This window comes from Pseudophryne corroboree, chromosome 6 (assembly GCF_028390025.1).
Source record: "Pseudophryne corroboree isolate aPseCor3 chromosome 6, aPseCor3.hap2, whole genome shotgun sequence".
Taxonomy (NCBI): domain Eukaryota; kingdom Metazoa; phylum Chordata; class Amphibia; order Anura; family Myobatrachidae; genus Pseudophryne; species Pseudophryne corroboree.
In genome coordinates this window covers 725,358,671-725,383,984 of record NC_086449.1, presented here as the reverse complement: position 1 = coordinate 725,383,984, position 25,314 = coordinate 725,358,671, and the positions used below count along the sequence as shown (strand labels likewise).

At 48.2% G+C, this 25,314-nt stretch overlaps 1 protein-coding gene across 1 annotated transcript; it reads left to right on the top strand.

The window, feature by feature from the left end:
* Positions 1–7,161: 7,161 nt before the first annotated feature.
* Positions 7,162–8,692, top strand: LOC134935616 (putative uncharacterized protein DDB_G0294196). The gene is made up of 2 exons (XM_063930556.1): positions 7,162–7,280; positions 7,356–8,692. Exon 2 carries the CDS (start codon positions 7,364–7,366, stop codon positions 8,045–8,047), a length of 684 nt encoding a protein of 227 aa, XP_063786626.1. The 5' UTR covers positions 7,162–7,280; positions 7,356–7,363; the 3' UTR covers positions 8,048–8,692.
* Positions 8,693–25,314: the final 16,622 nt, after the last annotated feature.

Here is a 25,314-nt window from a genome sequence, read left to right as displayed (position 1 = left end):
AAAGGTGATAAGGTGTTATAATTGCCAGAAGGAAGGTGATTTTGCACGTAGTTGTAGGTTTAAAGATCCACAGAAGGTATATCAACCCCCTAGACAAAAAACACGAGCAGAGTTATGACACACAAAATTGTAATCAGGGATCATATAGGAAGAAGTTTGGGCCGCACCTGTAATATGCAGTCAGGAAAGGTGATCATTAGGACTGATAGTAAGCCTGAGGTTACAGTCAATGAAATTGGGAGGTCATTCCTTGAAGACACAGGGACGGCCGGGTAAACTTTGTAATTTATCTGTAAATGTTTATTTTTCCCCATCTCTGACGTTCATCGGCAGAACTCAAACATCACATAGCTACTTGGTCTTTGTAGAAGTCTACCTAACCCCAGTGTGACCTACAGACATCTGTGTGTCCTGGCCAGGCACAAAAGGGTGAAGTGTGGAAATACTGGTGGGGGAGACTGCGCAAAGATACCAGTGGATGTGATGGTGTGACAGCCTGATGGTGAACGGAAGATCTGACAATGTTTTTTGTTTGTTGTTTTATGTAACATATATATGAATTGTTCTCTCTCTCGTTTGTTTTTTTTCCTCTTCTCTCTCATGTTCTCATGCTTTACAGATGGTATGTCACACATCAGTTAGACAAATGGTAATGCAAGATTTTTGCTCCTTACAGAAAGATCGCAGATTTGGAAGGAATATTGTATCACCAGAATGTTCGTTTGGAAGACTGAGCACCTTTGAGATGACAACAGAGCAAGAAGAACAACAAGACTAGAGGACAAAAGCATCGTAACATTTTTCTTTCCCCTCAAATTATTTTTTTTGTACCCCCATTACAAATTTCTCTTTCTACTCCTCTAAGATGGACTTGCCCCAAGAGACTGTGATACGGATTTTCCTGTTGACCCTGTTGTTGACCAGAGCAGTCTGTTTCGGTGAGAGTACCAGTGAGGTCGAGAAAGGATCTGGAATGGGCTCTGATGACAGAGACGGAGGCGTAGATTTCCAAGAACCACATAATCACAGAGTAAAGGCGAGTATCAGAAAACGATCTTGTAGCATTGACAATAGAAGGAATTGTGAAGGATTGTTAGCTGAAGAGAACTGCATCTGTAGACATTGTGACAATATAGTTGAGGATGGGTGCATCAAGAAATGTCAGTCCAGTTTTAATATCCACATGGACCGGCATCCATTGAGTGACTATCACTCCTTAGTGGGTAAAGTGTTAAACCAGACAGACTGTTGGGTATGCTCTCAAGTACCTCAAGGTCACAGCAAATCAGGGCTAGTACCATTCCCGTTAACTGTAGGAGAGGTACTTGAGTTAAGTGGTGGGAGGCCGGTGGACAAGAGGTTTAATATCTCTAGTACTTCTAGTTTGAAGCTCCACCAGTATCATGTGGATAGGTCCTTAGTATGCTTTAACATTTCCAATCCCCGAAAGCCGGGAAATTGGGAAGTGTCATGGAGTAATCAAACCATGACATTTTCACATAGAGCCGACAGAATGCCCATAGACACAGAACTTATACGCCAGATAGCCGACAATGGAAGGTTTTTCCGGTATAGGTACACTCTAGGAAGTAGGATCATGCGAGTTGGAGAAGTATCACCAGGATACTGTGCACATATCGTACAACCAGATACGTGTACTAGACAGATGGGAGAATTAGGGTTAGGAGATTTCACATGGAAAATTTGTAACATGGTAAGATCATACTCTGTGCCATATGTTCTCCCCGATGATGCATATTTCATATGCGGGAGAAAGGCATATAAGTGGCTTGCCCCAAACTCAGAGGGATTGTGTTACATTGGAAAAGTACTGCCTGAAGTAATGACTGTATCCCATATCAAAATGAAAGACATTCACCGCGGTGCCCAAGCTCCTTATACTCACACTCATTACGAACACGTCGTTAAAAGGCACCTGATAGAGAGGACAGAGCATCCGGCCTCTGATCTGATCCATGAATCCACCGGGATTCAATTCCTACTCGCGTTAGATATCACTCGTACCGCCAGAGGAGTGATAAATTATAGATATATATCTGCGCTAGCGAACGTGTTAGACAATATCACCGAAATGTATGACGACACGTTCAGGTACACTGGGAGAGAGTTACAAGCCTACAAAACAGAGCTGGTTCAGCATAGGATGATTCTCAATTACCTCACAGCAGTGACAGGCGGGTATTGTGTTACCCTAGCAACTCAATATGGAGTAAAGTGCTGCATGTATATTACAAACAGCACTGAGGACCCGGCCGAGGTCATAGACCAAAAGATGGATGACATTTTGCAATTGAAGTGGGAGTTTCGAAGGAAACACAATCTCACACTCGCTGCTGTGGGTAATGAGCTGACCAGTTGGGTGTCATGGTTGAACCCACGAAATTGGTTCTCTGGTTTAGGAGAATGGGCCCAAGGTATTATAATGGATGTAGGGAAATTTCTCTTGTGTATTCTGGGAGTCGTCATATTGGTTGGTCTGATATTTAGATGCGTTCGGGCTTTAACGAAGTGTAAAGGTAGTACCAGAGTGATGAGTCTGAGGAGCGAGGACACTGTAATAACAACAACTAATTTGATTTATGACCCAACGATAGAGACAATGTTGTGATGAAAATGTGATTCCACGGTCCGTTTCTTTCACCCGTTTCTCCTTTGTTTTCCTCCAAGGTACAAAGACATCCGCTTGGAAGAATTTGACAACCTCTTTTATACAGACCATTGATGAACTATGCCACAGACCCCCAATATCCCTAGTGACTTTAACTTTTTACGAAAGCCCAATACTTTAGAGACTGTATTTTATGGACAATGGAACAGCTTTTGCTCGCTATTTACAACAAAAGCACCGAGAGACATCAGACAACATGTACATCAGACAAGACATCAGACAAGACATCAATCGGCGACTGTTTATTTAAACTCACATAGTTTACGACTGCATTTATAACGATTGTTTCTTATCTTCATCTCTACAATCTCCAGGTAGTATCTCACATAGTCGACAGGTGATTCTCACATATTAGCATTCACATGTCCCCCCCCCCTTCATGTATCATCAACTAAATGTGCTCCCCCATTTGTTGCAACCAAAAGCCGAAAAGAGCTCGGTAGAGTTTGACAGCCCATCCACAGACCCTTACTACGGGATAAGAAGGATTCAAATGTATACTTCGCAATACCTCGAATCTTGATTTAAAACACGTACGGCACGATGATACATGACACCTCAGACATGGATTTCATACACACATGCTTTTACTATCTCACTAGGTCATACCTTTCCCACCTTCTCCTCTCCTCCCTTTACCCAATCATAAAAAGGTATTCCATGATGACATATATTTTTCTGTTTGAATTGTTTAGGAAGTGGCAGTTATTGGTGACTGCCAAAGGGTGGACTGTCAAAGTCGAAAAATATAGCGACCTATGATGCCTTGTATTAACCCCATGCTCTTGCCCGCTGCACGTGCACATTCTCTCCCGTGCGTGCGCATATTCGCAGTTGCGTGACGGCGCCTCCACGGTCGTGCGCTCAGGCGCGTGGTATGTGCATTTACGGTAGAGTTTGTGTGCGTCTGGCGGGCGACTCGATCGTTACATAGTTAATCCAAATAGTATATTTTATAGGTTATGGTCCCTTTAATAATATCTGTAAGTATGTTTAGTGTAACTGGTTCATGAACAAAGGAATTCCTCTTTGCATGATACAAAGGGTCAGACAGGGTCTGAACAGTGGTGTTTAGTACCTAACCGAAGAGTATTTTATTAGAAACATTCCGGTGTTGGTTAGGAAGAGATCGGTCGCTCCATCGTATAGTTATATATAAAAGTAGTTTATGGACTTTAAAAGTATTTGCTGTTTTATTACACATGTGGGGGGAAACCTGAGATTCCCTCCCACCTGAGCAGTCTGGAATAGTCACAGCCCACCTGTTCAAACAAACCTATGACCTTTTGTTATAATGTGAAGACAGATTCCTGTGTCCAATGAACAATGAGATTGTAGGGCCCTTTGTAGTGTACTGTATGTTGTGTATATAAGAAACAGCCAGGCTGGACCAGCTCAGTCTACTCTCCACAAAAGGTTTTCATCACTGACTAACTTGAGAGCTGGTGATCAGGACTGCGCAGCGATCATTCCCCAGTGTGTAAGTTTTTCTCTGTGACCAACTTAATCTCTGTCTGTATTTGCCATACTCTCTCTCTCTCTCTCTGTTATTGTTTAGGATTAAGACGCTATTGTATATTTATGACCAGTTATCCTGTTTAGGTGTTTCATGTTAGTGCTGTAGTGTATAAGCTGTAAACTGTATTTTTCCCTTTTTACATAGCTAAATCTCGTTAGTAAAGGTGTTGGAACCTCAGCAAGGTGTCTGTGTTTCTCTAGCTAGTACAAAGGGTTTCTGAGTATCTCAATCACTCAAACAGCTTGCTTAAATATCCAGGTTAACCAGTGGTATATCATTGCAGTATCTCAATACTAAGACTTACAGTATAATCAGGCTCTGTGTTTAAAGTTTATAAAAGTACTGTCTGTGTGTACGCTCGTTGTGTGTATTCCATACACCCAGCGCAGTGTGTGTACGTTACTTGCTCACCATGTGTGAGGTCTTCATACGCAAATAGCGTACGGAGTGCGTAGCACGTGCACGAGGTTTAGCGGCCATTACGGCTACACGGTATTAGTATATAGCTAATGTTAAAAGGTAGATAACGGACTCTATCAGGGGATAGTTTTTCACGTTTTTTTTTCTTTTCATAAAATGTTTTTTGGGTCATGCTTTTGCATTGGTGTACCTCCAGCATGTGCAGGAATGCTTTTTGGCTTGTTTGGGGTGATTTTAGAGCGTGTCGGTATCATCCATGTGGTCGACATGTGATGACATTTGTTTCCAAAACATGTTTTTTTGCTCCTATTTTAGCACTGGTGCATCCCTGCACATGCTGGAGGTACTTTTTGTCTTTTTTGGGGTGACTTTGAGCATGTTGGTATCATCCATGTGGTCGACATGTGATGTCGTTTGTTTCCAAAACATGTTTTTTTGCTCCTATTTTAGCACTGGTTGGCCTCCAGCATGTGCAGGGATGCTTTTTGGCTTGTTTGGGGTGATTCTAGAGCTTGTCGGTATCATCCATGTGGTCGACAAGTGATGTCGTTTGTTTCCAAAACATGTTTTTTTGCTCCTATTTTAGCACTGGTGCATCCCTGCACATGCTGGAGGTACTTTTTGGCTTGTTTGGGGTGACTTTGAGCGTGTTGGTATCATCCATGTGGTCGACGTGATGTCGTTTATTTCCAAAACATGTTTTTTTTGCTCCTATTTTAGCACTGGTTGACCTCCAGCATGTGCAGGGATGCTTGTACAGGGGTTTTGGCTTGTTTGGCTGAGGTTTTTTGAAATTTTTAAAAAATTTTGTGTGTGTGTTTGGTCCTGCTTGAGCACTGGGGTCCCAGCAGCATGACGTGTGGTTGCATGTAATTATGTAATGTGTGTTAAATTTGTAAAAATAATTTTTCTTTTTACAACAGAGATGTCCAGGGACAAGCGGCCCTGATCCCCCCCTTCCCCCCACCCCTCAGAAGAATTTTCCCTGCACAGCAATGAGGAGTGGGAGCCGACCCAGGAGGAGGATACGACCGACCAGGCATGCAGTGACCAGCCGCGGTCGTCAAGGGACCAAAGGGAGAAGCAAAAGAAAAGGCCTAGAAAGGTAAATACTGACAACACCTGCAGACACAATAGCATCCAACTTGACACACCCTAGTTTGCGCACTGCCATGCACACCTACAGGTATCTTTGCACACTGCCAGGGATACTGACACACTCACAGGTACATACTGATCATATTAATTGCATGTTTTTTTTATTCCAAAAGGCAAGAAGCCAGCCAGAGGATCAGTCGGAGGAGGAAGCCTCTGGTGAAGACGCAGGACAGAAGAAGCCGCGTGGACCCAGATACACTGAGGCGAAAAACTGTGCCCTAGTGGATGGCGTCGACAGGTCCTACAACGTTCTGTATGGATCAGGGGCCCAGACCACAGCAGCTAAGACCAAGCGAAACATCTGGGATGCCATCGCGAGACAAGTCACTGCAGTATCTGGAAACCGCCGGAGCACCAGAAACTGCATGAAGCGGTACAGTGATTGCCGCAGACAGACCAAGAAGAAGATGGGGATTCAGCGCCGACATGAGACAGCTACGGGTGGTGGTCCGGCTCTCAATCTGAAGTGGCTACCCTGGGAAAACGTTATTAAAAGGCGCAAGAACCCTGCCATGGTCCAAGGAGTTTGCGGAGGTGTGGACTCCAGCCGTCTTGCTGGCTTTCCCGAGGAGGAAGAACCGCCCAGAAGACGGAAGACGGCGGGAGACAAGCAGTCCAAAAGGAGGCCTGCTGGTAAGAATACATTCAAATGAGCTGTACTAAATCTTTTTTTTTTAAATTTGCTAATGTGTTTGTTCTTTTTCCCCAGACACGCCTGCCCAGAGGACATCACCTGCGCGCAGGACATCGCCAGCGCGCGGACCATCACCTGCGCAGCAGGCATCTGCAGCAGTGCGTGGACCATCACCTGCGCAGCAAGCATCAGCAGCGCGCAGATCATCACCTGCACACCACACATCGTCAGCGCGCAGAAAGTAACCTGGGCGCCAGACGTCATCAGCGCGCAGAAAGTCACCTGCGCGCCAGACATTGTCAGCGCGCAGACCATCTCCTGCGCGCCAGACATCAGCGCGCAGAACGTCACCTGCGCGCCAGACACCGTCGGCGACCACACTACCAGCTGGGCGCCAAACTACATCTCCTGCGCGCAGGCCATCACCAGCTCGTCATCTCTCCAGGAGCTCTGGGACTGTGACCGAAGAGCCTCAACAAGACACTACCCTTGTGGACCCATCACCCGAACTGTTTGAGTCAACAGGGTTAACGGACGATACTTTTCTTGGGTTTGAAGACAGCCGTGCAGACGTATCCAGCCATACCCTTGAAAAGTCTCCAGAATTGAGGACAAGTGAAGCTCCTGGAGCAGCGGCACCACCGGATGGAGAAGGATTTTATTTTTTGGGGGGGAGGGGAGGGGTCGCCATTTTTATATAGTTTATTAACTTTATTATTTTATTTTTTTGCAAACAGAGGTGCCACGGACCAGCAGCGGACTTGCGTCGGGGATTGGTTCCTACTTCAGTCCAGATCTCTTACAGGATTCGTCGGAAGATGAGGTGGAAGTGCAGCAGCCCGCTGTTTCTACATCCCTGTGTGAGTAATTATCAAATTGAGAACCTTCAAACAAATGTATGAATGTGTATACTAATTTCTAATTTTTCTTTTCAGCTTCACAAATGCAATTGGTGGCAGACGTACAGGAAGGGCAGGATCCCTCAAATGTTCAGAGGGTACACACCCTGGCAGCAGAGATGAATGTCTGCCAGGATAATTTTTGGGATGTCGTTGGAACCAGACTGGATGCCATTGAGAAGACAATGGAGAAGATGGCAAACGGTCTGGTTGAAATGCAAAAGGCTCTTGCCGACAGCACGGCAGAATCGCAAAAGACCAGACGAGAAGATCACAGGGAGACTATGGACATCCTTCAAGTTCTGGCCACATCCATCAACCGGCTGGTGGATAACACATCATGCCTGGCACACAGCGTTGACAACATGTCGGAGAGCCAACGACATTCGGCAGCCAGCCACCAGATCATCGCAACCACGCTGCAGATGATGTACGATAAGCTCCCAGAGCCAGCTCATCAACACGCTGGGGAACCACCACATCCGCAATCACAAGACACACGGACGCCTCCTGCCCTTCCTCCACCACCATCCTGGTATGGATGGTCACAGCTGTACCAAGGATATAGAGGGATGTACCCCACCTACCAGATGCCTCCACCACCAACACCGGCCACATCATCTACACCAGCACGGCCACTGAGGCCAATTCAATGTACTCCACAGCCGCCCAGGGCATCGACGCCCCATCAGGAGGAAGAAGAGGATCCGGACGGACAACCACCATAAGCCCGGTCGTATTGTTTTATTTACTCTTTATGTTTTTCATGTTTCCCTTTCTCCCCCTCCCATTAGTTTTTTTTCTTCTTACTATTGTTTTATATTTGTGTTGGGCTCCCCACCCCCGACCGGATACTACCAAGGAGCTTTATGTCTAGGCATACATGCGCGGGCATGTATGTGGGCGCGTGTGGTAACTGATGAAAGCTCCTTGTGGTTACATATATGATGGGCCAAAGAGCTATTCTGATACCACTTTTTTTTTAAAAACAAACTCATTTTTGTATTGGTGTAAATTAGGCTTTCAACTTTGGACCGCCTGCCCTTGGGGAACAACACAGTCCAGCAATGGGTCATGCTGGACTGCGTGGTTCCACAAGTGCAGGCGTGTCAAAGTGCTGAACACTGACACCACTCTGCCACTTTGGACCGCCTGACCTTGGGGAACAACACAGTCCAGCAATGGGTTATGCTGGACTGTGTGGTTCCACAAGTGCAGGTGTGTCAAAGTGCTGACCACTGTCTTGACTCTGGCACTTTGGACCGCCTGACCCTGGGGAACAACACAGTCCAGCAATGGGTCATGCTGGACTGTGTGGTTCCACAAGTGCAGGCGTGTCAAAGTGCTGACCACTGTCTTGACTCTGGCACTTTGGACCGTCTGACCTTGGGGAACAACACAGTCCAGCAATGGGTCATGCTGGACTGTGTGGTTCCACAAGTGCAGGCGTGTCAAAGTGCTGACCACTGTCTTGACTCTGGCAATTTGGACCGCCTGACCCTGGGGAACAACACAGTCCAGCAATGGGTCATGCTGGACTGTGTGGTTCCACAAGTGCAGGCGTGTCAAAGTGCTGACCACTGTCTTGACTCTGGCACTTTGGACCGCCTGACCCTGGGGAACAACACATTCCAGCAATGGGTCATGCTGGACTGTTTGGTTCCACAAGTGCAGGCGTGTCAAAGTGCTGAACACTGACACCACTCTGCCACTTTGGACCGCCTGACCTTGGGGAACAACACAGTCCATCAATGGGTCATGCTGGACTGTGTGGTTCCACAAGTGCAGGCGTGTCAAAGTGATGAGCACTGACACCACTCTGCCACTTTGGACCGCCTGACCTTGGGGAACAACACAGTCCAGCAATGGGTCATGCTGGACTGTGTGGTTCCACAAGTGCAGGCGTGTCAAAGTGCTGACCACTGTCTTGACTCTGGCACTTTGGACCGTCTGACTCTGGGGAACAACACAGTCCAGCAATGGGTCATGCTGGACTGTGTGGTTCCACAAGTGCAGGCGTGTCAAAGTGCTGACCACTGTCTTGACTCTGGCACTTTGGACCGCCTGACCCTGGGGAACAACACAGTCCAGCAATGGGTCATGCTGGACTGTGTGGTTCCACAAGTGCAGGCATGTCAAAGTGCTGAACACTGACACCACTCTGCCACTTTGGACCGCCTGACCTTGGGGAACAACACAGTCCAGCAATGGGTCATGCTGGACTGTGTGGTTCCACAAGTGCAGGCGTGTCAAAGTGCTGACCACTGTCTTGACTCTGGCACTTTGGACCGTCTGACTCTGGGGAACAACACAGTCCAGCAATGGGTCATGCTGGACTGTGTGGTTCCACAAGTGCAGGCGTGTCAAAGTGCTGACCACTGTCTTGACTCTGGCACTTTGGACCGCCTGACCCTGGGGAACAACACAGTCCAGCAATGGGTCATACTGGACTGTGTGGTTCCACAAGTGCAGGCGTGTAAAAGTGCTGAACACTGACACCACTCTGCCACTTTGGACCGCCTGACCTTGGGGAACAACACAGTCCAGCAATGGGTCATGCTGGACTGTGTGGTTCCACAAGTGCAGGCGTGTCAAAGTGATGAGCACTGACACCACTCTGCCACTTTGGACCGCCTGACCTTGGGGAACAACACAGTCCAGCAATGGGTCATGCTGGACTGTGTGGTTCCACAAGTGCAGGCGTCTCAAAGTGCTGACTACTGTCTTGACTCTGGCACTTTGGACCGCCTGACCCTGGGGAACAACACAGTCCAGCAATGGGTCATGCTGGACTGTGTGGTTCCACAAGTGCAGGCGTGTCAAAGTGCTGACCACTGTCTTGACTCTGGCACTTTGCACCGCCTGACCCTGGGGAACAACACAGTCCAGCAATGGGTCATGCTGGACTGTGTGGTTCCACAAGTGCAGGCGTGTCAAAGTGCTGAACACTGACACCAATCTGCCGCTTTGGACCGCCTGACCTTGGGGAACAACACAGTCCAGCAATGGGTCATGCTGGACTGTGTGGTTCCACAAGTGCAGGCGTGTCAAAGTGCTGACCACTGTCTTGACTCTGGCACTTTGGACCGTCTGACCCTGGGGAACAACACAGTCCAGCAATGGGTCATGCTGCACTGTGTGGTTCCACAAGTGCAGGCGTGTCAAAGTGCTGACCACTGTCTTGACTCTGGCACTTTGGACCGTCTGACCCTGGGGAACAACACAGTCCAGCAATGGGTCATGCTGGACTGTGTGGTTCCACAAGTGCAGGCGTGTCAAAGTGCTGACCACTGTCTTGACTCTGGCACTTTGGACCGCCTGACCCTGGGGAACAACACAGTCCAGCAATGGGTCATACTGGACTGTGTGGTTCCACAAGTGCAGGCGTGTAAAAGTGCTGAACACTGACACCACTCTGCCACTTTGGACCGCCTGACCTTGGGGAACAACACAGTCCAGCAATGGGTCATGCTGGACTGTGTGGTTCCACAAGTGCAGGCGTGTCAAAGTGATGAGCACTGACACCACTCTGCCACTTTGGACCGCCTGACCTTGGGGAACAACACAGTCCAGCAATGGGTCATGCTGGACTGTGTGGTTCCACAAGTGCAGGCGTCTCAAAGTGCTGACTACTGTCTTGACTCTGGCACTTTGGACCGCCTGACCCTGGGGAACAACACAGTCCAGCAATGGGTCATGCTGGACTGTGTGGTTCCACAAGTGCAGGCGTGTCAAAGTGCTGACCACTGTCTTGACTCTGGCACTTTGCACCGCCTGACCCTGGGGAACAACACAGTCCAGCAATGGGTCATGCTGGACTGTGTGGTTCCACAAGTGCAGGCGTGTCAAAGTGCTGAACACTGACACCAATCTGCCGCTTTGGACCGCCTGACCTTGGGGAACAACACAGTCCAGCAATGGGTCATGCTGGACTGTGTGGTTCCACAAGTGCAGGCGTGTCAAAGTGCTGACCACTGTCTTGACTCTGGCACTTTGGACCGTCTGACCCTGGGGAACAACACAGTCCAGCAATGGGTCATGCTGCACTGTGTGGTTCCACAAGTGCAGGCGTGTCAAAGTGCTGACCACTGTCTTGACTCTGGCACTTTGGACCGTCTGACCCTGGGGAACAACACAGTCCAGCAATGGGTCATGCTGCACTGTGTGGTTCCACAAGTGCAGGCGTGTCAAAGTGCTGACCACTGTCTTGACTCTGGCACTTTGCACCGCCTGACCCTGGGGAACAACACAGTCCAGCAATGGGTCATGCTGGACTGTGTGGTTCCACAAGTGCAGGCATGTCAAAGTGCTGAACACTGACACCACTCTGCCACTTTGGACCGCCTGACCTTGGGGAACAACACAGTCCAGCAATGGGTCATGCTGGACTGTGTGATTCCACAAGTGCAGGTGTGTCAAAGTGCTGACCACTGTCTTGACTCTGGCACTTTGGACCGTCTGACTCTGGGGAACAACACAGTCCAGCAATGGGTCATGCTGGACTGTGTGGTTCCACAAGTGCAGGCGTGTCAAAGTGCTGACCACTGTCTTGACTCTGGCACTTTGGACCGCCTGACCCTGGGGAACAACACAGTCCAGCAATGGGTCATACTGGACTGTGTGGTTCCACAAGTGCAGGCGTGTCAAAGTGCTGAACACTGACACCACTCTGCCACTTTTGACCGCCTGACCTTGGGGAACAACACAGTCCAGCAATGGGTAATGCTGGACTGTGTGGTTCCACAAATGTTCTTGGGAAAGGAATGAACATGACATCATTAGTGTCTTTACTTAATATGGAATTTCTTTTTTTTTCACAGAGCTCACAAGAAAAGAATGTAAAGAAGAACAAACACTACTTTTTTTTGTTTTTATTACATTTCATTTTTAATCCAAAATAAAATGCAATTTTAATTCTTCAATAAATTTTTAAAATGAGAAGTTTTGTGTGTTTTTTCTTTAAATTATTAGTTAATAAAATGTAAAATATGGCATTTCAGAGATGCAGTGGTATTGTGGTAGGTCGCCCATGGTACAGCAGGGGAACTGTCGTGTCCCTTGACATCCACGCTGGTTCCTGCACCTTGGGAAGGATACTCCGCAAGACCTGTGGAAGAGAATAGTATGGTGTCGTCCAAAGACAAGGTACAAGCAACACTTGGAAACAAACAGGTTACATCGGCCTTTGTCCCAAATGCAACCCTCCGGCACTTGCGAAACTACACATCCAAGCATGCCCCGACACAGCGTAAGCATAGCTGTGTCAGGGCATGATTGGATATGCAGTTTTGCAAATGCCGGAGGGCCGCAGTTGGGACATGCCTGGGTTACTTAGACAAGAGGGAGTTTTGGGCAATACATCTCACCTGAGGGGGGGGGGGTGTCTGCTACATGGCGGAGGTTCAGGTCCACATCACAACTAGGTTGCCCATGGTACAGCAGGGGAACTGTCGTGTCCCTTCAAATCCAGGCTGGTTCCTGCAAATCTGGAAGGATACTCCACAAGACCTGTGGAAGAGAATAAGGAGGTAATTTGAGAGTGTTTCCTCCACCCTGGGAAAGAACAAAAGGTCCCAGCAACACTGCGCATATACACAGGTTACTCAGACAAGATGGAGTTTTGGCCAATACATCTCACCTGAAAGAGTGACTCTAACATGGCGGTGGTTCAGGTCCACATCACAAGTAGGATGTCCATGGTAGAGTTGGGTAAACTGGTCCAATACTGCAGAAGTGTATCCTGGGTAAAACTGTGGAATCATGGGTACATTCCCCTCAGCAGAGTGAAGAAAAAAATATTCTTTTTAAAAATCTATTAAAAAATACTTGTGGGTCAAAAATTGACAAACCAAGTAGATAATCCCTTCAAATATAAATAGATATGCTATTATCAATCCAAAAAGCAAAAAAAAAATATGTTTTAAATTTTTTTAATCAGCTCTCGCCAGCAAAGCGAGGCAGAATGAAATTGATGAAATTACTGTCGAAAAGCACTGTTGTCGAATCGACATTCTTCAATTGAATATACTTTTGTCGAAAAGCCGCATTTTGACCATTGCAGACATGTCGAATTTTGAAAATGTCGATTTGAAAAAAGTCGAATCTGAAATGGCAGGTATTTTGACAAAAAGTACTGTATTGCATTGTCGAATCCAATTCGACAGGTTTTTTTGTCGAAAATGCCCCGTTTTTCGACTTTTGCGGCAATTCGACCGCAATTGCATATACCCCTATGGGGTATATGCAATTGCGGTCGAATACCGGCTGGAATTCAACCGTTTTCAAATTCGACACAATTCGACAGTCACATACCCTCCCGCCGGGACCCGAATTCGACATATTCAATAAAAAACGTATTCGACAGTCCCGCTGTCGAAAAACGGACCAATTGACGGATAGTGTGCGTCCTGGATTCGACTTTTTGGATGGCACAAAAGTGTTTAAAAAACCCAGAAAAAAATTGCGTGGGGTCCCCCCTCCTAAGTATAAACAGCCTCGGGCTCTTTGAGCCGGTCCCGGTTGTAAAAATACGGGGGGGGAAATGACAGGGGATCCCCCGTATTTTTACAATCAGCACCGGGCTCTGCGTCCGGTCCTGGTGCAAAAAATACGGGGGACAAAAAGCATAGGGGTCCCCCGTATTTTTAACACCAGCACCGGGCTCCACTAGCTGGAGAGATAATGGCACAGCCGGGGGACACTTTTATACTGGTCCCTGCGGCCGTGGCATTAAATCCCCAACTAGTCACCCCTGGCCGGGGTACCCTGGAGGAGTGGGGACCCCTTAAATCAGCCACAACGTGGCGCTCCCTGATTGGCTGAAGGGACCCACTGTGACAGGAGTCACGTGGGGTCCCGGCATTCGGGGAAAGCGGTCCCATGTGTAAACATGGGATCCCTTTCAGTGCGTGGTCCGGGTAAATGCAGTTTGTTTTTTTGCCAAGTACGTGGATTACAAAACAGAAGAGGACAGATCTACACTGGATTTTGGTGTGTATAATTTTATTTTCAGGTACATCGTGGATTCTACTTGGAGAAGTGGACCGAACCTCGTGTCAACATAGGTAAGTATGTGTGTGTCGGCATGTATGTAATAAAGTTTTACTTTCACGGTGCGCGTGTACTGTTTTTATTTGGGTATTTTTTTTTGTTTTTTTCTATAATCTGTTTTTATTGAAAAGAGTACAGACTTGTGTCAACGTATACATCCATATGAACATGTCAACCGTAAACGGCTAAACATAGTGGCGTATAGAAATATGAACATAGTGTGGTTGCGTGGTAAATGTTTCCACAGTCTGCACAAACAATTTTGAAATAATGAACATTAGAAGAAAACTGACAGAGAACAAGAAAAAAAAAACATAACAGAGAAAGAGGTGATCGCACCGAGAATGCTAAGAAAAGGAGTGAAGGATATGTGAACTGAATAGACTTGTTCAAACATACAGGCCCGGGGCATCTGGCCACTAGGTTCCACTCTCAGTTCATGTCATAGAGGAGGTATAGTTCTTGTATGACTCGGAGGTCTTATACTCTATCCAAGGCAACCACGTAGCAATAAACTCAGACCTCAGTAATATATCTTCCATATTCATGTAGTAGTCCAGTCTGGAGAACCAGATGCAACATGTAGGAGGCCTGGAGGACCTCCACAGAGCGGGTATTACTGCTCGGGCGGCATTGCCAAGATGTCTTAACAGTGAGGACCTATAGGTAGAGAGAGGAGTAGTGGAGTGGTTCAGTAGCCAAAAAGCCGGGTCTGAGGGGACAGGAGCATGTATAATAATACCAGAAATGGAAATTACATCCCCCCAAAAAGATTTAATAAGGGGACAGGTCCACCAGATGTGCAACAAAGAGCCTAGGTCTGTATGACATCTCCAACAGGCAGGTGAGACAGATGGGGAAAAAGCGTGGAGGAGGGTAGGATGTACCATCTCATCAGAATCTTATATTGTGTTTCTCTAACCTGTATGCATATAGAGCTCCTATGGGCTTTAAGGAAGGTAGAGTCCCACTCCCTATCTGAGAGTGAGATATTCAGGTCTCTTTCCCATTTTCGGATGAAAAGAGGGGGGGGGTCAAGGAGTCGAATGTACTTAGAAGTCTATACAGGGTGGACACCGTGTGTACGGGGTTCAGGGGCGCAACACACATCTTTTCAAATGGGGTCAGCTCACGAGATGCTTGCCGGTATATATTATCCGTGTATAGGAAGTGTCGAACCTGCAAGAACTTCCAGAAGTCAGCCTGCGGAATCTCCCATTTTGTCCTAATATCTGAGAATTGCTTGACCCCTGATGGTTGAACTAGCTGACCTACTCTAAAAAGTCCCTCCAGCGCCCAGTTTCGGTAATAACCCAGGGAGAGCCCAGGTGGGAAAGCTGGGTTGCTCAAAAAGGAAGTAAGGGGGCAAAATACCGAGGAAGGGGTTGGTTGTCGCCTTATTCCCCTCCAGAAGGAGAGCGTAGGGGAGACAGTCGGGTGAGGGAGCGGGAGTTTGGGTAAGGTCGGGAGCCAAGGAAAAATTTCAGGGTACATCTGGACACATAGGCCCTCTAAGACCACCCACTGTTTCACCTCTCGACTCCTGGTCCAGTCCAAGACCCTGTTCAGGAGGATTGCGTGATAATAGGTTTTAATATCTGGGAGTAGAAACCCACCTTTTTTAGGCGAGCGAGTCAGAATGGTTCTACCAATTCTAGGCCTCTTACGTCATCAAATAAATTGTTGGATTAAGGATCTTATGGTCTGGAACCAGGAGTCTGGGATCCGAATCGGTAAGGTCTGGAGGAGATAGAGCAATTTGGGTAGTGTGTTCATTTTTACAACGTTGATTCTGCCTAGCCATGAAAGATTGTGGTGTTGCCATCTGCAGTAGTCATTTCTAATGGCCTGGAGAATAGGGAGGAAGTTTAGGGACATCAGTCGCGATAAGTTGCTAGAAAGTTGGACTCCTAGATACGTGATGTGGGAATCTCTCCATATAAATGGGAAAGTGGATTTCAAAACAGTTAAAGTCGTTGGAGGGATTGAGATATGGAGGGCATAGGATTTGGACGTGTTGACTTTAAAACCTGATAGTGAGCTGAAATTGTCCAGCTCACACCTCAGGTGGGGGAGTGAGTGGGTGGGTTGTGTGACAACTGTCAGCAGGTCATCCGCAAATAGGGCAAGTTTATATTCCATGTTACCTACTTGAAGCCCCTTAATACAGTCATTCGCTCTAATAGCTCTGGCCAAGGCTTCGATACATAGAACGAAGATCAGGGGGGACAAGGGACAGCCCTGTCTCGTTCCATTGCTTATAGAGAAATTATCAGAAAGGATCCCATTAACCCGCACTCTAGCCGATGGCTGCGTATAGAGTGATAATATTCTATGGAGAGCTTGTGGACCCAACCCAATGTGCTCCAGCACCGCCCTCATGAAGTCCCAATTGACTCTATCGAAGGCCTTTTCGGCATCTGTAGACAGCAGGACAGAAGATGTCCCGCTGCTAGAGGCCAGATGTATAAGGTTAAGGATCTTTGTCGTATTATCCTTTGCTTCTCGGCCCGGAACAAAGCCCACCTGGTCACTGTGAATGAGTGATGGGAGAAACTCGTTCAATCTCAGAGCCATCAATTTCGCAAAGAGTTTGAGATCCACATTGAGCAAAGAAATGAGCCTGTAGCTGGAACACACTGAGGGGTCCTTCCCCTGTTTAGGAATCACAGTGATCTGAGCCTCTAGAGACTGACGTGAGAAGTGTATATTTGCAGAGACGGAGTTAAAGGCCTGTAACAATCTGGGGGCTAGAGTCTCCTTAAATGTCTTATAATAGGTGGCAGTAAAACCGTCCGGGCCTGGGCTTTTACGTAGGGGTGTGGAGGAGATGACCTGTTCTACTTCAGTTAGGTTGGAGGGGGCTTCTAGGGAGTCACGGGCGGAGAGTGGCAACTGGGGAAACGCCACCTTAGCTAAGTATTCCCTGGATCTCAACATATTAGAAAGGGGATCATGGGCCGGAGAAGGGTCGCCTAGGTTTTATAAGGTGGTATAGTAGTTTTTAAAACTCTCTGCTATCTCCGGTGACTTAAAGCATACGGAGCCCGCACCATTTTTCATGGAGGGAATAAAAGAGGCCATTCTCTGGGATCTAATTGCCTGTGCTAGCAAGCGTCCTGGCTTATTTCCCCATTTATAGTATTTGCTGTTGCATTTACGGAGAGAGGCTTGGGTTTTATTATTGAGGGTTGTCCGGAGGTGCGTCCGGGCTTCGGACAACTCTGCCAAGTTGGAGGGAGACAGGGAAGATTTATGGCGGGCCTCTAGAGAATGGATTTTATGCAACAAAGTGGAGATTAAGGCCAGTCTATTCTTCTTCACAAAGGAGCCCAATTGGATCAATTAACCTCTTATGACACATTTGTGGGCCTCCCAGACAGTGATTTTGGATAGATCCCCCGTATCGTTAATAACAAAGTACTCTGATAACGCCTTGTCTAGTTCTGATTTGCAATACCCATCGTGTAAGAGGGATTCATTAAGGCGCCAGGTCCAAGGGCCAGGGGATCGGGAGGGGGCAGCAAGAGATAGGAATACCGGGGCATGGTCCGACCAAGTAATGGAGCCAATGGAGGCGTCCACTAATAAGGGGAGGTGTCTATGGCTCAAAAACAAATAGTCTAGTCGTGAATAGACCTGATGTGGGTGTGAGAAGAATGAGAAATCTCTGTCAGCGGGGTGCGTGACTCTCCAGGAGTCAGCTAGTTGAAGTTCATGAAAGAACTTCCTAACCTGTCTATGTTTTTGTGCAGAGAATTTAGGGGTTGGCGGGGATGTGTCAATGGTATGGTCCATGGACCAGTTTAAGTCACCTCCCAAAACAACAATACCTGTCATAAGGGCATCTAGTCGGGGGATTTGGGACCGGAGGAAGGACAGTTGGCCCTGGTTTGGAGCATAGATGGCTATGAGAGTGTACGCCTGGGAAAATATATTGCATTGGACCACCAGCAATCTCCCAGGAACTAATTTGTGGACAGAGACATCAGTAACTTGTAAAGCTTTAGAGAAAAGTATAGCAACACCTTCAGACTTACTTTCGGGGTTATTGGAGCAGAAAGCGAGGGGAAAGCTATGACTTATTAACGTGGGCCTGCGGGCAGAAATCTTAAAGTGCGTCTCCTGAATTAGGGCCACATCCACCCCATCTAATCGCAGTGTCCGAAATAAATGGGAACTCTTTTCAGGGATGTTAAGACCTTTAGCGTTAATTGAGGCAAATTTAAGAGTACCCGGGGCAGACATCACATCGTGTCACAGCACAGGATAGCAAGAGACTCGGACCGGTCACCAAAAAAAATAAAAAACAATACAGAAGAAAGAGAAAGGAAGAAGAGTAAGACACAGAGAATAGGAACATCATAAACAAATAAACACCCACAATGGGAGAGCAGGTAAGTTCATATACCAGCTTCCCCATAGGGCACAGTGGCCGTGTGCGGGACTGGGGCAAGGGAGTCACCCCCATAGGCACTATCCCTAGTATAAGCATTTTAAAACCATGCAAACATTGGTAAGAATCGGCAGCAACATCTAATTAATTACTATTATAGTCACAAAACTCAACTCCAGGTCTGTTGGCAGAACCGGGGGGGACACGGTGAAGTGGAGCAGTAGTAGTGCGGGGCCATACAAATCGTGTCACACCCGGCGTGCCACAGCCGGAACGTGCAAGCCTCCTGCTTAAAGCAAGGAAGTCTGGATTACAGGGCAGTGACAAACGGTTTCTTCAGGAAGTGGAAGAGTCCTGGCATGCGGGCAGGGGTTTTGAAGCTTTCTTCTGAGAGTTAGTTACAACTTGCCATGGCGCTCCATTCCCTGCAGGTTGGGGCGGGTGTAGATCCGGGAGAATGAAGTCCCAATCTGGGATCTTCAGAGGTGGGAGACCGAGAGCGGAGCAGAAAGTGGGGAGATCGGAGGGAGTAAATAGGGTGTGTATCTTCCCCAAAGCAGATACTTGTAGGCTGAAAGGGAAACCCAATCGGTATTTCAGTTGTCGCTTGCCGAGTTCCTCTGTAAGGGGGCGGAGGATCTTTCTTTGTTGAAGCGTATGCCAGGAGAGATCCTGGAAGATGGAGATTGGATCACCATTAAAGTCCAGGTCATCTATGCGGCGCACTTTGCTCATAATTTCCTCTTTCTGAGCGTAGTAGTGCAATCGACATATAACATCCCGGGGCCGGTCAGAGGGGAGCCCCCTTGGTTTGAGGGTGCGGTGAGCCCTGTCAAAGACTATGGCGGGGGCCGGGTCTTCATCCAAAACTGCGTGAGATATTTTCGTCAGGGCATCAACGAGGCCTGTCTGGGGGACATCTTCTGGGATACCCCTCACCCGAACATTGTTCCTCCTACCTCTGTTGTCCAAATCCAACACACGAGTCCGCAACGACCGGATTTCCTCAGATTGAGCTTTAATGACATCTGTTAGAGACCCCAGAAAGGCATCTGCAGAGTCACGATGATCTTCTAGTGTGGACACTCTATCTGAAAGCTGCGAGATATCATGTTTGATAGATGCCAGCTCTCTACGCATGGTGTCTTGGAGGTCCTGTTTAGTTGGCAGCGTTTTCATAAATTGCAGGATGTCTTGAAGAGCCGTGTCGCTGTGGACGTGTGGGGCAGGTTGCTCCATCGCTAATGGGGAGGGAGGAGAGGCGGATTGACAAGAGGAAGGGCTTGTGGGGGAAAGACCTCCAGAGAGCGCAGCGGAGTGGTGTGTAGGAACGCTCTCATTCCCGGCTGGGACACGGTCTCCCTAGGTTGTGTCGTATTACTTTTCTTTCTCCCGGATCTGACCATGCTTAAAGGAGGACAGGTAGTTAAATGCTAGCATGTGTTGGCGCTGCCATACGCTTAGTGCTGCTCAGTACGCTGCGAAGTGCCTACAGCATGGTGACTCCCGGTGGAATGGCACTAGCGCGCCATTAATTAATATCAGCCATGAAGATAATGAAGCTCACAGTGGGCATCGGTTTCTGCCTCCCCGGGGAGGAGAGGGCGGGTGCTGGGCATCCGCGTCGCCGGCTCCCAAGATACGTCCCGAGACAATTTGCAAAATCTATCAGGCAGGTATAGGACAGGAAAATCACAGCTATCAGTCCATGTAGTTATGGAGAAGAGCCACAAGGGGGGGTTCCAACGCAGCACATAAACTTCATAAGGCAAATCCACTGTGCGATGAAAGTAGAACCTGGAGTAAATATTAAATGCACAGGAGCTGTACCCTGGTCAGTAGTGGAACATATGATACACAGGACCATCAGGTTTATAGAACAGGGTCCGATGGGACAAGTATCCAGGCACAGAATGGATCCCACGCATAGCAAATCCCCATAGCGGTCCAGGCACAGAGCACTACTCCCCCCAGGCAGTGGAGGAGAGAATAGTAGTCCTCCAGACAAGGCAGGCAGCCAGGCCGCAGGAGGAGTCCGGGCGGGAGCAAGACCTCGCTCACCGCCAGTCCCAAGATGGCGCCCGCCAGCCACACTCCCTCAGCAGCGGATCTGGCAGCAGGGGGGAGACAGGACACAGCACGTCCAGGGCAGCGGGCGCCGCTGAACGCGCTCCGGGGGAGGACAGGGTCCGCGGCTCAGTCAGCCAGGAGTGCAGGGCAGGTGGATGCTGCGACCTCCGCCAACCGCAATATGGCGCCTGGCAGAGGGTCACAGGCAGCGGCTCCACAGCAAGTATCCAGGACATGAGGGGGACCAAGTCTCTAGGCGCTCAGGGCAGCGGGGCTCAGCCGTACACCCCCAGGTAACAGATGGGCAGCAGGACAGCTGGGGGGCAGAAGCAGGGTCACGGATCCAGGCAAAGGAAAAATCAAGATGGTGCCGGCCGCATGCAGGCCGGTCCCGGCCAGGAGAGCACAGCACCCTGAAATGCCTCTAACAAGGGAGCGGGGCACAGAATCAGTCCTCAGCACGTCCCAGAGCAGTCAGGAGCCCTTCAGATATTAGTATAGGGCTCAGTGGGCATTCATACAGGGCAGCAGGATACTTTGCAGGAGTATGCAGGCTGGGGAGCTAGGAGATCACGTCCTACTCCATTTCCAGCTAGGCCACGCCCCCTGGGTATTTTTTTGTAGTAGAACTACAGGTACCAGTGCACCCCCCCCCGCATGCTGGTACTTGTGGTTCTCCAAGTACCAGCTTGCGGGGAGGCTTGCTGGGACTTGTAGTTCTGCTACAAAAAACAATATTCTTTCTTTGTGTCACTTGGCTATCAGCCTCCCATCCGCAGCCCATGGATGCCCCCCAATATCGGGGGGACACCCAAGGGCCAGGGGTGTCCCCCCGACAGCCTCAGGCTTCACCCCTGGCCCTTAGGTGGCTGGAGGGGGGACCCCTTGATTTAAGGGGTCCCCACTCCTCCAGGGTACCCCGGCCAGGGCTGACTAGTTAGTGATTTAATGCCACGGCCGCAGGGACCAGTATAAAAGTGTCCCCCGGCTTTGGCATTATCTCTCTGACTAGTGGAGCCCAGTGCTGGTGTTAAAAATACGGGGGACCCCTACGCTTTTTGTCCCCCGTATTTTTTGCACCAGGACTGAACGCAGAGCCCGGTGCTGGTTGTGAAAATACGGGGGATCCCCTGTCATTTTCCCCCCCGTATTTTTACAACCAGGACCGGCTCAAAGAGCCCGAGTCTGGTTATGGTTAGGAGGGGGGACCCCATGCATTTTTTTTCTTGATTTTAAACCATTCCCTCTCCTTCCCACTGAAAACCATGCTCTGATCTCTCCATATTATTTTAGTCAGTTAGAAAAAAAAATATATAAATAATACTTGTGTCTCCTAATAGACAAACCAAGTACATAATCCCTTCTAATATAAATATGCTATTAGCAATAAAAAAACACAAAAAAACCCATGTTTTAATTTTTTTTTATTAGATTCCGCCAGCAAAGTGAGGCGGAATGAAATTGACGAAATTACTGTCGAAAAGCACTGTTGTCGAATCGACATTGTTCAATTGAATATACTTTTGTCGAAAAGCTGCATTTTTACCATTGCAGACATGTCGAATTTGGGTTCACTACGTTCTGCCGGCGGCCGGCGTCCCGGCGACCAGCATACCGGCGCCGGGAGGCCGGCCGCCGGCTTACCGACAGTGTGGCGAGCGCAAATGAGCCCCTTGTGGGCTCGCTGCGCTCGCCACGCTACGGGCACGCCACACTATTTTATTCTCCCTCCAGGGGGGTCGTGGACCCCCATGAGGGAGAATGAGTGTCGGTATGCCTGCTGTCGGGCTCCCGGCGCCGGTATGCTGATCACCGGGAGCCCAACCGCCGGCATACTGAAGACCACCCGTCGAATTTAACAACTGTCGAATTTCAAAAAGTCGAATCTGAAACGTCCGTTTTATTGTCGAAAAGTACGTATTACATTGTCAAATTTTTTTTGTGTGTCCAAAATGCCCCGTTTTTCGACATTTGCAGCAATTCGACCGCAATTGCATAAACCCCTATATCTTTATGATTTGGACAGGTGATGGAGAAAGCCTCCATGACTTCATGGCATCATTAAATAGTCTTACAAGCACCATTACACTAACGTTTGTTAGTAGCCCTTTAAAGATTGATTTTTTAGATGTATCTATTTCAATCGCGAACAGTATTTTTGAAACATTTATATATATATATATATATATATAAAATTATTTTTCTATATTTGATATATGATGTATTTTGAGAGCCATGAGGCGCCTGTCAGGCTCTTATGATGTCCTTCACCTGGTGGCCTCACTTAAACCCATATTTGTCAGTATTCCCCGATTAGTTATCTATGCGGTAGGTGATATATCATGGATGCGGTAGTAATATTTGACAGCTATGCAAGGGAGTATAACTTGGAACCATGGCCCTCATTCCGAGTTGTTCGCTCGGTATATTTCATCGCATCGCAGTGAAATTCTGCTTAGTACGCATGCGCAATATTCGCACTGCGACTGCGCCAAGTAATTTTACAATGAAGAAAGTATTTTTACTCACGGCTTTTTCTTCGCTCCGGCGATCGTAATGTGATTGACAGGAAATGGGTGTTACTGGGCGGAAACACGGCGTTTCAGGGGCGTGTGGTTAAAAACGCTACCGTTTCCGGAAAAAACGCAGGAGTGGCCGGAGAAACGGAGGAGTGTCTGGGCGAACGCTGGGTGTGTTTATGACGTCAAACCAAAGCACTGAACTGATCGCAGATGCCGAGTAAGTCTGAAGCTACTCTGAAACTGCTAAGTAGTTTGTAATCGCAATATTGCGAATACATCGTTCGCAATTTTAAGAAGCTAAGATTCACTCCCAGTAGGCGGCGGCTTAGCGTGTGTAACTCTGCTAAAATCGCCTTGCGAGCGAACAACTCGGAATGAGGGCCCATATTTTGGAAATACACAGAAACCGTCAGTTTACCGGAAAAAAACAGGGATTGCCTTTTTTGGAGCACTCTTTTCAATAAATTGATTTTAAATTGATATGATTAGTACTTTAAAATAGAGATGAGCGCCGGAAATTTTTCGGGTTTTGTGTTTTGGTTTTGGGTTCGGTTCCGCGGCCGTGTTTTGGGTTCGACCGCGTTTTGGCAAAACCTCACCGAATTTTTTTTGTCGGATTCGGGTGTGTTTTGGATTCGGGTGTTTTTTTCAAAAAACCCTAAAAAACAGCTTAAATCATAGAATTTGGGGGTCATTTTGATCCCAAAGTATTATTAACCTCAAAAACCATAATTTACACTCATTTTCAGTCTATTCTGAATACCTCACACCTCACAATATTATTTTTAGTCCTAAAATTTGCACCGAGGTCGCTGTGTGAGTAAGATAAGCGACCCTAGTGGCCGACACAAACACCGGGCCCATCTAGGAGTGGCACTGCAGTGTCACGCAGGATGTCCCTTCCAAAAAACCCTCCCCAAACAGCACATGACGCAAAGAAAAAAAGAGGCGCAATGAGGTAGCTGACTGTGTGAGTAAGATAAGCGACCCTAGTGGCCGACACAAACACCGGGCCCATCTAGGAGTGTCACTGCAGTGTCACGCAGGATGGCCCTTCCAAAAAACCCTCCCCAAACAGCACATGACGCAAAGAAAAAAAGAGGCGCAATGAGGTAGCTGACTGTGTGAGTAAGATAAGCGACCCTAGTGGCCGACACAAACACCGGGCCCATCTAGGAGTGGCACTGCAGTGTCACGCAGGATGTCCCTTCCAAAAAACCCTCCCCAAACAGCACATGACGCAAAGAAAAAAAGAGGCGCAATGAGGTAGCTGACTGTGTGAGTAAGATAAGCGACCCTAGTGGCCGACACAAACACCGGGCCCATCTAGGAGTGGCACTGCAGTGTCACGCAGGATGTCCCTTCCAAAAAACCCTCCCCAAACAGCACATGACGCAAAGAAAAAAAGAGGCGCAATGAGGTAGCTGACTGTGTGAGTAAGATAAGCGACCCTAGTGGCCGACACAAACACCGGGCCCATCTAGGAGTGGCACTGCAGTGTCACGCAGGATGTCCCTTCCAAAAAACCCTCCCCAAACAGCACATGACGCAAAGAAAAAAAGAGGCGCAATGAGGTAGCTGACTGTGTGAGTAAGATAAGTGACCCTAGTGGCCGACACAAACACCGGGCCCATCTAGGAGTGGCACTGCAGTGTCACGCAGGATGTCCCTTCCAAAAAACCCTCCCCAAACAGCACATGACGCAAAGAAAAAAAGAGGCGCAATGAGGTAGCTGACTGTGTGAGTAAGATAAGCGACCCTAGTGGCCGACACAAACACCGGGCCCATCTAGGAGTGGCACTGCAGTGTCACGCAGGATGTCCCTTCCAAAAAACCCTCCCCAAACAGCACATGACGCAAAGAAAAAAAGAGGCGCAATGAGGTAGCTGACTGTGTGAGTAAGATAAGCGACCCTAGTGGCCGACACAAACACCGGGCCCATCTAGGAGTGGCACTG

Excerpts from the sequence above, each read along its gene's own strand:
- LOC134935616 (XM_063930556.1), top strand. The coding sequence starts at position 7,364 with ATGCAATTGGTGGCAGACGTACAGGAAGGGCAGGATCCCTCAAATGTT.